The following is a 13,665-nucleotide window of genomic DNA, read 5'->3' as shown; positions in this document are numbered from 1 at the left end:
ACTTTTTCCATGCTGCAGTTGTGTTAAGCTGAGTGTGTTCTGCGATGAACAGAGACGCCCCAAAAGATGGCCGGCCATGAAGTTCCGCAGAGGGTCGGGGCACCCGTCCTACGCGGAGGTGGAGCCCGTGGGTCAGGAGAAGGACGGCTTCATCGAGTCAGAGCAGTGCTGAGGGAGGATCGGGCGAAGCCACATAGCTGTCCCAACCCTCGACTGGGTTGGACCATCCAGGATTTTGGTCTTCTAAGGTGCTCAGTTTGCTCAAAGACTGTGGAAGCAGCTGTGAAGCAAAATCTGACACACGCAGTTGCTCAGCAGCTCCCTCTGGTGAGCGGTTGATGTGTTGCAGGAGAATGAGAGGTTCTCCGGACGTGGGAGTGCCACAATTAACATGATATATTTTCTGAATATATTTGGTGGGGTACTACAGTCGCAGGCTTTCTTATATACCCATCCGTATTTTTGTTTTTTGTTCGTTTTAACGCCTTTCCTTCTTCTCTGGGTTGGCACATGATTCTCACTGGGCGTGAGCGAGGAGAGTCTGTTTCATCACCACTCATTGTTTAACTGAGGAGCGGCAGTGAAAACAATCTGGTATCTTTAAATAGAGTGTATGATGGCCGTTTATGAATTTACCTCAGTCTTAGGGAAGCGGACGTGATCAATAGCATCCGGTTTCTTGGGAGCATCTCCATGCTAGGTGCCAACACTTCAGCCTCATGGACCATAGATCCTGTCTGACTCCCTACTGAGCTTGACTCCCCAATGTTGAACAAAGTCAAGTGTTAACAACTGACTCCTAAAACGTGAACATGCTGGTTGCACTTTTAATAAGGGAACATTATATATTACCATCAATAAACTTAACATTTATGCTGAACAACCCCCTGATACTGATTATTAACTGTAAATAAGAAAATAATTTTCTTATTAATTGTTGATATATGTTGCCAACATACTTTATCAGGGATTGTTTACAAACACAACTGATCTTCTGTGTTATCTTAAGATATCAATTTTAACGGTACCAGATTTTAAAATCCAAATTTGTTCCTTCAAAGTTGATGTGGTGAACAGACGGTGAATTCTCCGGAGGTTGGCGCCTCTGCCGGCTGGTGTGAGCGTGTTGTGTCATGTGCAGTGGCGGGATTTTGCAGGAGGTGACGGGCTTTCTTGAAGTGTTCATTCATAATCATTTTTCGGACTTGTTTGCACACTTCCTCTTCTATGAACATTTATTTCGGTGACTCGTGGTGATAATGCAGATTTACAAGACTGGAGCTTGTGAGTGTGTTTTGCCGACTCCATTTTCTACAACTTTGTGTTGATCTGCTTGGTAGGTGCATATATCTGAGCGGGCTCTGCACAGTTCACCAATCATCATCTGGACTTTTTTTTTTTTTTCGTCAGACCCAGACATGGCGCTGGTCCTGTTCCTTTTAATATGTGATTCTTTTTTTATCACCTTCATGTGTTCATCGGTGAAAAAAAACGTTTGCAGATTCAGGAAACATTAGCACTGTAGTGTTGGTTATTCATCCGTTTTCTACTTTTTTACTCACCTGGACCACCCACTCTCATGTTCACCGGTCAACTACCTACAGGACTTGATCTCATAAAGTGCAATGAACACACTGAAATGCAGTACAGGATCATCCAAACCAAAGACTCGTCATTCATGTCAATGAATCCAATGTTGATATGTATGTTTTCTTGTTTAAGAGTGGTACAATTAATGCAACTCTTGGTCACACATCAAATGCCTCCGATGACATCGCACCCGAGTGGGCAGCCTGTGTGTCTGTGGTGGAGGTGCGCCCCCTCCCTGTGTGCAGCTGGGATAGGCTTCAGCCTGCACAGCCCTATGATCCTAAAAACTAAAGTTTCAGCTACCCAGCTCACTACCATCCAGTGATCTCACACGCAGGCTACACACCAGTGCAGAATCACTGAAGATTCTTCAGGAAATGTGGGTGAAACCTTTCTTTCTGTCTGCACCTGAAACTGCAACTGTTTTGCTTTTACTTCAGTGAATATTCCAACTAGAAAGAAGCTGTTGAGGTGAGTCTGCTGTGAGCTGATATGTGCTTTGATGCCAGAGTGAGATGGAACACTGATGATCCCTTCAGTTCTATTTTTACAAATCACTTGCTGTCGGCTTCTTTCACAGCCGTGAGGTGGGCTTGCTGTGGACTCTGTAGAAGTAGAGTGACTGCCACAGATCTTCTGGTTCACTTCTGTTTGGTTACATTTCAATAAATAAAACAATGTGGGTGGACACCATCAGTTGAGGAGCAATTTTTTTTCCTGTCGGCAATGGCAGTTCGGAACTCATCATCCAAGTTACCTTTTCATAGAAGATTCAATTGTAATACAAGGTGACCTTAAGGTTTCTTGGGATGAGTTAGAAACTTGCAGTAGTTACATCAAATATGCTTCCATAAAGTATATTATTTTCACACAGGTAAAAAGTTTTTCCAACTCTCAAGTTCCATAATGCACTGGAACGGTTGAAGCTTATAGTAGTTTGTGTGTGTGTGTGTATTTCTTTATACCCGTGTATTGTTTAACACTTAAAAATTGAAGTAGGGAGCGTAGCTGTTACGGGACAGAAATACTGAAAAATACGTCAAAATGTCAGCTGGGCAAATACAGTATAAGTGTTCATTTAAAGTGCTACTCGATCAAAACTCTTACTGGCAGTTACTGGAAAAAGTTTCCATACATACAGTATTAGTACTCATAACATTATGATAACTTGATTTGCATTGTGTTGACTGAGTACCTTTTATGAGGTGATTGTTGTAGCTTGAAGTTCACATATGCAGATACATGTACACATTACTGAACTCTTAGCAACAACAATAACCCTTGTTCTTCCAGAGTTTTGTGCGTGTGATACACATTACCAGTAACAATGTGGTTTTACCGGCTTTTACTGTGAAGGTGATACAGGAAACGTCCTTTCAGTCACCAACAGCCAGACTGACACTTGATCTGAGCACCTTCAGGTCACCTTCAACAGGTACAAACTGCTCACCTGATCAACAGACACGTTTCGATGGCTGACACGATTTTTTTTTCAAAGACATGTTTTATTCTTACATTATTGTCAGTAATTAACAATGTTTTGACCAAACAGAACATACACACATTCACAGTCGCAGGTACCAGGCGTTTTGAATTTGGAAATCCATCAGGATCGTGCAACAATGGCATTTTTCCCTGTTAAATTTACAACTGCTACTTAAAGGTGTTCAAACAAGCAAAAATAAACTTTGGTGGAATATGACCTCAAAAAGGATTCTTCTCATCCGATGACAGTAATAGTTTTAAAACAAACAGGTGTACAAGTCATAGTGCTTTTGTTAACATCAACATGACAAGACACCAACAATATTGGGGAAGGGAGGAAGCACGAAATAAATTATGAAAAACAGTATTTACAGTTTGGTCACTAGAGGAAAAAAAAGGGCAGAAAGTATCAGAAACTCAGTTCCAGGTAACAGCTTCTCCGATTCTCACACAGCATGGTAAAAACAAGAAGATGAAGGATTGCAGAGTAAAACACAAAACCACCATCCAGATCCAGAGAGCCCTTTAGTCAGAAAGACAAAACGGGTATAAAAAAAATAAATATGTTTTGTTTGCTAACATTCAGGAAGAAATCAGTTGATTTTTCTTGCGGCGTCTCAAGACTGCAGCTCGCTTCCCTCGGGGAGGAGTGTCGATCAATCTGGAGGAGGAAACGCACACACAAGAGAGAGATACTTAGAACATGTTGAAAAGGTTCTTTTAAAATGTTTTCCAAATGGCTAGACCAGGTTTAAGTTATGGAGTGTATTACTTCATCATTTCCACTTGTGAATCCTCATGTGATTCCTGTCTACAGCAGCATGCAGGAAGTGTCAAGCATGATGACACAACAGCCTCAGAGTTAGAACTACTGCCCTGTGATTCAACACTCACTGGAAAGTGGATCCACCTCCATTAGTTTCGCCATACTCAGTGCAGAACTCTGTTTGGGTCGAGCTCCAAGTTCCCGTGCTTCGCCTGCTGCTGGATTCTGGTTCTCATCCAGAGGTTTCTTCTCGTCCTCTTCCTTCACGCCTTCGGCCTGGTAATGGCCTCCTTCCTCCGCCACCATCTTCTCCACCCGTTTAAATAGCGGGCCCACCTGGGGGTTCTCTCCGAATATGCAATTATTGATCACGAAGTATCTCCGCTTGCACTTCTCCAGAACCCACTGCAGATCTTTCCCCTCTCTTCGGATGTACCTCTCAATGGAGATTTTTCTCAGGACCTCGGCCCAGGTGAAAACCACGATCGTGTGCTGCCACACTCGCTCCCCAAACAAGCTGACGTGCTCCTCGATGCGGGCGCGGTCCACGTCTGTGAACATGCCCACAGGGATCACTAGCAGGAAGGCATGCGGACCTGGGGAGCACAGAGTCGCTCCTCGAATGATCTCCTGCTTGTAGGACTGCGGAGTGTCCTGCGAGGAGAACCAGCCCGGCGTGTCCACCACTGTCACCTGTCGACCCAGTACTTCCGCCTGCCTCGTCACACAGAACTCGGCGGCTCGCTCCAGGCGAAACTCCTCCCGGCCGATGATGGTGTTGCCTGTCAGGCTTTTTCCTGGCCATCTCCAGCCCATCACCACCAGGCGGATCTCAGGGAGGTGACTCGGCACCGTCTCCTCAGCAGTGTTGGAGTCCGCTCCTGGGCCAGTGCACTCAGCGGCTGCAGCTGCTGTTTCAGGAGAAACATTCTTAAATCAGCACTGCAACATTACTGGATCATTTCAGCACAGCGAGGATATCAAATCCTTCCATCTCAATTGTACCGACTTATTTAAATATTATTACATTTGAAAAAATAACATGACACAACCATAGTGAATATGAAAGAATCCTTTTTACAAGTAGTATAATAATTCTACAACCATGAATATCGCAAAGTTTATCATAGGAATTCCAGTAATTCGCTGTTTTTCTTGTTGTCTAGCGAGAGCAGGCGATGATAGTCCACATGTAATGCAAATAAATTCGAATAAAAGGAATTGTAATGACAGTATTTAAAAACAGACGCCCTTTTTTGTTCTCTATGTATGAACAACTTTGCACATGATCGCTGTTATCGTCTATTAAAAACGATTTTAAGACGGAAACAGGTCTAGTCAATGACTAACTTTGCAAATGTTACGGTGACTTGTCACGCCATCTGCGGCAGTGACGTCGATGTGGAGCGAATGGAAGCGTCCTCTTGGATCGTATGTGGGGAAAGATTCTTTTTGTTCGCCGTTTCGTTCCCACTAACGAAACGGCACGTCAATAGTTCCCACTAACTATTGACGTGCTCTGAGTAAACGGTGGCAAAATCCGGGAAATGCGGCGATGTTTCCTTGAGCCGGACAGTCCGCGCTATTACAATAGAATATTGGTCACAACAACAGGAATACGAAACACGACGACCTAGTTTCTTAGAAGACAACTTACCACCCTCCTGAAGTTGTGTATTTGAATCCATTCTGTCGTTATTACAAAAGTGGCGAATTTATGAAACTCCGGGTATTTAGGGGGCTGGAGATGATAGAACTTCCTACTTTGGTGACGCAGTTGCCAGAACACACGTATTTCCGTTGGTGTTAGTGTGCTTACAAAATAAAATAAAGTTTTATATATATATATATAGGGGTGGGATTTCTAAATCTAGTTAATTAGAGAATTAAAGATTTATATATATATATATATATATATATATATATATATATCGTGCAATTGCCAACTTTTCTTTTGTAAAACAGCAAAAATTATAATGATTATAATGATAATCAGCTTCTAACAGTATTTCCATTCAAAACATGAAAACATTATTCACAAATACCCCAACAGTTCCCCAGACAATACAGACAGACCATTGCGCAGTAGTATCTACAATGGTCACGTCATCCGTCAACATGGATGAGGTGGGCATCCACAACTTACCTGTGAAGACACAATCCACTGGTTTTCATCAATCCACTGGAGAGCCCGAGATCCTCTGCGCTTCTGGGCTGATCTTGCAGCAAAGTCAAATAGCATATATTGCCATCACCCAAAACATACAATACTATTGTTAGTACTGGTGTTATTCGAGTCTAGGAAACACCCAAAGTGGATTGCTCCAAGTCCTTCTGTGGGGCAGCTGAAGAAGAGGCTTAAGTCGGACATGGAGCAGTTCTATCCTCCTGGGTCCAGAAGGCAAATCGCTAGAAGTCAATCACACAAATGCACTCATCATTTGTTACACCACTAATCAAGCTTGGACAAAGTCTTTGATGATCTGTAGTGTGTCAACTTGTGATTTAAACAACACTCATTTTTAGGTGGCTTTCAGGGACAGACATCAAAGCAGTGAGTTGAACCAAAGAAATCAGTTTATTTACAAAAAACATTGCGCGCAGCAGTTGGGTTCAGCTGAACTGTAAACAACAATTGACGCGAGAAAAAGTTTTCAATCTTGAAAAGCAAAGCGACACCATTAATCACCATTTCCTTCAGTTAAATATTCTAACTTGAGTTAAGTTTCTGGAGCTCAGATAAATGACTTTAATTCTCTTCATTTCCCTCAATAATAAAAATAGATATTTCTCTGTCAAAGACCAGTTGGTGACAGCTTATGTCGCCCACGATGCCAACATGCTCATGTCCTCTTCCTCTTCTGCCCTTTTCTTGGTTGCTGCAAATGAAAAACAGAGAGTTGATCATCTTCTCCAAATGAAACAAGCTGCTCCAAGGATTCCTGTTTGTAACAATACATACTGGAGCGATGACCGGATTTTGCAGAGGGCAGTTTGTTGTTGGGGACGGAGGGAAGGCCACCCATACTCTTCATGCTGTCCTCCAGGTCCTCCTGTTCCAACTCCTCAAGTTCTGCCATGAGCTCATCCTGTATGATGATGAGAGCAAACGTTAAAACACACTTATATGTTTTACAATGAAAGGTTTTACAAAATAAGGTTATTACCTCATCATATGTCTCGCCGAAGCCCCCGGAGATGGCCTGACTGATCTCCTCAGCCATATCTCGCTGCTCATTGATGTCCAGCATCAGGTCATCGATCTTGTCGACATCGCTGGTCAGCAAAAATGTTACATCAGTCATATGGTGCATAAACATGAGAGACGTGGGGTCAACAAGAGCATCTTCAGAATAAAAGGAAAGAAGTACAAATGAACCGACTGCAACACATGAACACATGCCAGTATGAAGCTCTTTAGGCAGCCAGCTCCAAAACAAAGAGCATTAATTATTCATTTCAGGCACCTATTGAATTGCACACTTGAATTGAATTCAGAATAGTTAAGGAGTTCATAGTTATAGTATCACAGTCCATGTTGGGCATTTAAACAGTAACTTGTCCTGGCAACTGAATCACCTTTATGGCAGGTGAACCGACGTGTGCTTCCTCAAGCTGGAATCATTGTTTGACCTAAAAGGTGGTAGCGCTGTTACAGTGTGAGAAGATCTCATAAGAGACTACCTTTTGGGTAAGGGAAACAATCCACCATTAGAAAGCGCTAAAGTGTCACAATTATTTCTTAATGTGAATAAGAATGTTCAAGGGAAGACCCACAGGAAATGAAGGCTTCACAAAAGAGTGGCGCAAAAGTGAAATGCTTACAGTTTTTCATGAACCTTCTTCATGGCCTGGGCGGCGTAGCCCATGTTCTTCAGCACCTCAGTGTTGGAGTGAGAGTTCTCCAGGGCTTCTCTCTGGAACTCGATGGTGGAAAGCGTGCCATCGATTTGAGCCAGCTGCTGCTCCAGACGCTTCTTCCTCTTCAAGGCCTGAAGCGCAGCTAATGCAGGGCACAAGAGGGTTTTGTGAAGGACAGGTTTGACAAACTCTTGATCAGTTAGCAGTCACAGGAGACGTTTGAAAGAACTAAATTAAGAAGAAGAACTAATATTAAGTTGGCAGACTATGTCTTCTGGCTCAACTACGTTATTGATACATGACTGACTTTCAGCATCACCAGAAACACAAGAACAACCATTGTGTGCCCGAGTTAACAACAACCAGGAATTGTGACATTTTCCAGAGATCTGAAGTTCGTGTCCGTGGAACGAGAATTGAGACCTCACTTATCTTGTACCATGTATGGAGTATTTAGTATCTCAGAGTTAAAATTGGTAGATTCAATTTTGAGTCGGTTCTGTGAAAGTGATTCCTAAAAACTCTTGTCTGAGAGCCATGCATTAACCGCGAGGATCCTGATTCTTGGACATCACTTAGATACGACTCACAGTATAACTATGATAACAGGTAGACGAAAGAAAAGATGAACAGTATTCAAATTGCAAGTGCACTTTTAGATAAGAGATCAACGAGTCAGCTAAACTTGGTGCTGTCACTAAACAAGTGACGTCATTCATCAAAATAAATTGAATGTCGTAACATTCTGAATAACACCCTTAATAACAAATAATAATAAAAATTTCCCATCTAAAAACAATGATGTCAGGCGTGTTTCAAGGGCGGTTTCGGCACATACCGGTGTGAGTCGCGCATTGTATTTCAGGCCATGTACGTGAAGGCCGCACACAGGTGTATCGACCACATCGTACCTCGTTTGTTTTTGGTTCCGTGCTTCTTCGCGGTCATTAACTCCTGCTCGATCTTTTTCTCCAGAAAGTCCATCTTCTTGTTCAACATGTCCTCTGTTTCCCGAAGTTTGTGAATGGCTTCCTGGGCCGTTGGTCCTCCTTTGGACCGGTGCTTGGACCTCGGAGAGGACGAGCTCGACGAGCTCCCCTTGAAAAACTTGCTGATTTTGCTCATTTTGGAGGATTATTTTTGGTAAAAAAAAATCAGTCCAATACAACCTCAGAACCGTCCTTGGGTGTTGTTGACCGCGGGTTGTTTCTCGCTGTTGTTACAAGCGCCAGAGTGACGACCAGACTATCAGGCTCGACCGCTTTTTTCCACGATTCAAGCCCTTGAACGCACCTTCGACCACACCTTCTCTTGTTACGTCAACATTCCTGGTTCACTTCCCTATACAGCCTGCTGTGTTTTCTATTATTCGTTTCAAGACAGATCAACAGATTTGTCGTCACATTTATGGCTGTCCAAAACGTCTTTTACTTTCTATCACGTAAAGTTTTATTCATTATTTATTTTTTTAGGCGTGCATATTGAATGATGATAGTCTTGTGTTTTGTGTAACAAAAGTATACAATGAATAAAAATCCCTTATTCATGATGGCAGAAACTGTCTTTAACCCATCGATTCTCTGTTTTCTTTTTGTTTAGATATTGTTTACTCAGAAATGGTAGGAAATTCTTGCTGTCATCTTCTGCCAAATGCACTGTAAAATAGTTGTGTAGTCTGGAACAGCAATAAAAAAGCTATAAATAAAAACCTAGAAATACTTAAATTTTCGCTGTTTCAATTCTACTCCTCTTTTTTTTAAAGCACATTTGTACATAAACATGGTTAATATATTAGCTCCTCCCACATTCAAGCTTGTCCCCATTAAAAATCATTGCTAGTCGTTATTTATGGATACAGTATAGTATGTGAAATTATGATGCATTACATGATCATTTGTTTGAAGAATATGGCATTATATTATCGTTAGAGAACAACAACAACAACAATAATAATAATAATGACATTTAACGAAAATTAAAGGACTCGTGAGGTATAAAACTGGACCAATAAATAAAATGATAACGCACATTGCACAGTTTGACAGCTTACATTGAAATTTGCAAAAACGAGGACTTGTAATTTACATTTCATTTACAATAATATCGATACTCATACGTTCCAATCCTGACACTGTAGTAATACGATTTGTGTATTTTGACAAGAAAGATTACGTTACGGAAACAAACAAAATTAAAAACTGGTTAAACAGCGCTACAGTAACCTGTGCTCAATTTTATATATGAAAAAAAAAAAACTGAAAACAAAAAAATCACTTCCGGGTTGAAAGTGCTGTTTACATCCGCGCTGTCGCGCTGAGCCATGGCTGAGTTGGATATAGGAAAACATTGTAAAATTGAGTCGTGCCGTCAGAAAGGTCTGTCGCACCCACCTGGCCGTCTTTGCAATACTTCGTTCATCATGGACTTTACGATTTTTGTCGGAAATAGTCATTTTTCATTTTGTTTTTAGCATTATTAGCTTCCCCGCTGTTAGCATGACTCTGCTACACAACTGTTGGGACTGAGGGAACACACGTTCATCGCTAAAGTAAATGACCTGATCGAAACACCTTGATCCAGTTTCAGTACGATCGAAACCCTGAAGACTTTCTCTCTATTTAACACTGGATTATTATTATTGTGTTCTCGCTCAACTCTTGTTCTGATGTTGTTTATTTTGTTCATTTGTTATAGATTTCCTGCCATTTGTTTGTGACTGTTGCAGTGGTGTTTTCTGGTAAGAATCCATTGCTTTTCTCATTCATATTAACCAAAACTCAGTTAATATTTAATTCATCATGTTGTTTGTCTGAGTGCATTCACAGCGTAATGTTCCCCTTAATTCTCTTCAATTCGTTCTTCCTTGTCAACTATTACACTAGTAATAGAGGTGTATTTCAATTCCGCATCTAACACGCGACTGTTTCATAGCAACCTATTAAACCTACATGTCACATCATAATTATAATTTAACCAGTGGTTTTAAAATGAATTATCCCCGCTGAAGTCCACTGTAGTAATGTGTGGACATAGTCTTCAGAACGAATCTGATCCCATCAGATCAGGCTTTGATTATTTTCATGGATTTTAGTTATTCAGAAAAAAATGCATCTTTATGGAGAGTAAAGTATCGTCATATTACCTTCTTATGGACATGAATATGATGTTTCATTCATTTAACCATTGTGCACTTGAGCACAGCATGCTCATCTGTGTGAAGTCAATCAAGCTGACTGGCAAACACGTTTAGAAATCTGTCATTTATGAACTATCAATTATTTCTGTATTATAATAATAATAATTGCTGGAATTTAATTTGTTGATGGTGCTGCTGTTCCCGTACTCATCTTGGTCAAGTCAAAATCTAGGTTTGTTGTGTACTTTGTCACAAAATGTTTGTTTGTTTTTTTTCAGCCTTGAACACCGAAGTAGAGATGCTCATTCATGTCCAGAGGTATTCCATGTTCTCTAATAAGATTTGTTGTATATTTTCCTGTCTGAAATGTACTGTAACTCGTGGACTAACTTGCCTTTTCTCAGGAGCCATTAAAAAAAGAATTTCAACCTAATGGTGGAAGTACAAGTTATCGCTGCTCCTTTGAAGAGTGCAAAAACAAATCAGTGTTGCCAGTAATCTGCCCAGAATGTGAAAAACACTTCTGTTTAGCGTAAGTTAACAAAAACACTTTCTAAAAAACCTTATGATTGTGTGACTGAGACAATGTTTTCTTCCAGTCATCGACATCAAGATGAACACAAGTGTGAGAAGTTGGTGGCACCACAGCCACGAATGGCTGCAACCAGAGCGCTGGTGCAAAAGATTGTGGGTCAGTGATGCAAAATGTGTTGTAGATATTTCTGTGTTTCTCGTACAATTGTACAAAAAGATGATACACCAGCCATTCATTCATAAATCAGTGTTGGGGCGCCTGTGTGCAGCCATGACTCCTGAAAGCACCACGGTGCTAGCTATTAGTTTTGAAGATTGTATGTGTGTTTTTGGAATTAAGTCTTCTGGAATAACTCATAAACTTAATACGCTGTTCAGTCAGTCAAAGTAGAACCTTAAAGGCACTTCTAGGTATTAGACAGTACCATACACTTGTAGCAGGGAAGAGCTACTCAGTTTGTTTGTAATTTTGTTTGTTTGCCTGGCAAAATTCTTCAGAGAACTGTTCAGAGCTAGAAAACACTAAATATTTCTCTTTTTTTCAGAGTCAAAGGATGGGTCCAAGAGCAAAGGACGGAAAGGCGCAAAAAACAGTGCGACTGCAGCTAAAGTTGCGTTAATGAAATTAAAACTGCATGCTGCAGGAGACAAGGGGCTGCCTCAGGTTAGGACGATTCACCTTTTCACTCGTTTTATACTTGCATCTTCACAAAACACGCATATGTGTCCTTTGTCTTCTCAGAGTGAGAGAACATATTTCCAGGTTTATCTTCCCAAAGACTCCAAGGAGACCAGCCAGTCCATGTTTTTCTGCTCCAAGTGGAGTGTGGGGAAAGTTGTGGACTATGCAGCTACCTTAGCTTCACTTAAAAACAACAACAACGTACTGACAGCAAAGGTACGTTTCCTGTCCTCGCAGACTTTTAACACCCAGCTCCTTCCTAATCCTAATGTATTCTCATAATTAAAGTTTTTTGTTCTTCAGCAAAGATTTCAAATCATTAGTATTTGGACGTTGGTCCCTTTGAAAATTAATTTCAAGTTGTATCCAATTGCAATTTCTGGTACTTGATGGTCTAAAACATAAGTGCAAGTTGAATGATTTTGTTTAGCATTTAAGGCTTTGACCACCTTCTTTCTTCTTTCCAGAAACTGCGACTCTGTCATCCTGAGACGGGTGAGGTGTTTCGAATGGACGACACTCTGCTCTCCTTGTTAACTTGTGCAGAAAGTCCCCTGTTCAATGGAGGAAATGTGATCCTGGAATACCTGGACAATGAGAACACATGCTTGGACGATGTGACTCAATATATTCGACAGAATTGAATGAACCATGATTTGTCTTTTGCTTCATCATCCTTTTTTTTTTTTTTTTAATAAAATGTATTTCGTTAACTGTTGACTGTGGGTTCTGGTTAGTAAAGTGAATTAGACATTTAGTTGAACCGGTTCTTCCATTATCTTCTGATGTCTCGACATTAAAATATTGTGTAAACAACCATAATGGTTGGGTATCAACTAGATACATTGTGCATCGTCTAAATGACACTTAGATGTTCACTAATGAAAGATGGTGCTCAGTAAAGCAAAGGCTGAACAGCTTGGTATCTGATGAAATGGGAATCAAACATTTAAGCTTAAGAACATTGCATGAGACCTCATCTTTGATTTTGGATTAAAATCTAACTTTGTATGTGACATTTAATGATTTATTTCTGTAATTGCTTCTATTTATGGTGTTTTCTTTATAAACTGATACATGGCTGTTTGTGATGCAGTGAGAAATTGAGTTTCTGTGCTTAGTTGCTGTATACCCGTAGACACCTCATGTCATCCTCTGTAGTAGGAACTGCGAGGAGACAGGTGACACAAATGTACACAGGTTTGATCTATGTATTTGCATTGACCGACAGAACTAGATCGCTCTTGTTCCAGTCATGTCTGCCAGGGTCGAGACCCTGCTGCAGAACAATGACCTCTAGGAACAATTTTGTATTCCCCCAAGGGCCAGAAGAAGTTTCTGTGGAAAGGAAAGTTGTGGTATTCTTGCTTTGCCTGCTGCCCACACGACTTCAGTTGAACACAACTTCTTTTATGCCAAAGAATATTAGTAGCACAAGGAAGACGCCAGCTTTTTTACTCTATAAACACCATGATTATTTGGCATACATACTTTCAAAATGAACATCAACATTTTGGGCTTATTTGACGGCATTCTCAGATAGGAGCCCAAATACCTTCGTCTTTGTGTTTCTCCCACATACACTGTTATTTTTACATAATGGCCATGAAA

The 13,665-nt window shown here is 40.9% G+C and overlaps 4 protein-coding genes across 4 annotated transcripts in view; 2 read left to right on the top strand and 2 right to left on the bottom strand.

Moving 5' to 3' along the window:
* The window catches only part of plxdc2b (plexin domain containing 2b), a 68,759-nt gene extending 66,361 nt beyond the window's left edge, over window positions 1-2,398 (top strand). The window contains exon 14 of the mRNA XM_053860749.1: window positions 53-2,398. Within this exon, the coding sequence (XP_053716724.1) occupies window positions 53-172 (120 nt within the window). The 3' untranslated portion in view covers window positions 173-2,398. The remainder of the gene's footprint in view (window positions 1-52) is intronic.
* An 887-nt stretch (window positions 2,399-3,285) lies between these two features.
* On the bottom strand, window positions 3,286-5,624 carry LOC128755973 (GTPase IMAP family member 9). Its single transcript, XM_053860090.1, has 3 exons — window positions 5,499-5,624; window positions 3,970-4,752; window positions 3,286-3,736 (listed from the first exon to the last, which is right to left on the bottom strand). The coding sequence occupies exons 1-3, from the start codon at window positions 5,527-5,529 to the stop codon at window positions 3,732-3,734; spliced, it is 819 nt and encodes a 272-aa protein (XP_053716065.1). The 5' UTR covers window positions 5,530-5,624; the 3' UTR covers window positions 3,286-3,731.
* A 795-nt stretch (window positions 5,625-6,419) lies between these two features.
* chmp4c (charged multivesicular body protein 4C) lies at window positions 6,420-8,973 on the bottom strand. Its single transcript, XM_053860147.1, has 5 exons — window positions 8,614-8,973; window positions 7,667-7,844; window positions 7,009-7,117; window positions 6,804-6,930; window positions 6,420-6,720 (listed from the first exon to the last, which is right to left on the bottom strand). The coding sequence occupies exons 1-5, from the start codon at window positions 8,825-8,827 to the stop codon at window positions 6,659-6,661; spliced, it is 690 nt and encodes a 229-aa protein (XP_053716122.1). The 5' UTR covers window positions 8,828-8,973; the 3' UTR covers window positions 6,420-6,658.
* Window positions 8,974-9,989: 1,016 nt separating this feature from the next.
* Window positions 9,990-13,392, top strand: zfand1 (zinc finger, AN1-type domain 1). The gene is made up of 8 exons (XM_053860140.1): window positions 9,990-10,077; window positions 10,397-10,439; window positions 11,117-11,156; window positions 11,243-11,370; window positions 11,438-11,529; window positions 11,918-12,036; window positions 12,115-12,270; window positions 12,522-13,392. Exons 1-8 carry the CDS (start codon window positions 10,023-10,025, stop codon window positions 12,696-12,698), a joined length of 810 nt encoding a protein of 269 aa, XP_053716115.1. The 5' UTR covers window positions 9,990-10,022; the 3' UTR covers window positions 12,699-13,392.
* Window positions 13,393-13,665: the final 273 nt, after the last annotated feature.

This window comes from Synchiropus splendidus, chromosome 3 (assembly GCF_027744825.2).
Source record: "Synchiropus splendidus isolate RoL2022-P1 chromosome 3, RoL_Sspl_1.0, whole genome shotgun sequence".
Classification (NCBI taxonomy): domain Eukaryota; kingdom Metazoa; phylum Chordata; class Actinopteri; order Syngnathiformes; family Callionymidae; genus Synchiropus; species Synchiropus splendidus.
Note: the sequence above shows the minus strand (reverse complement) of the source record. Positions and strands in the feature narration are given on the sequence as shown.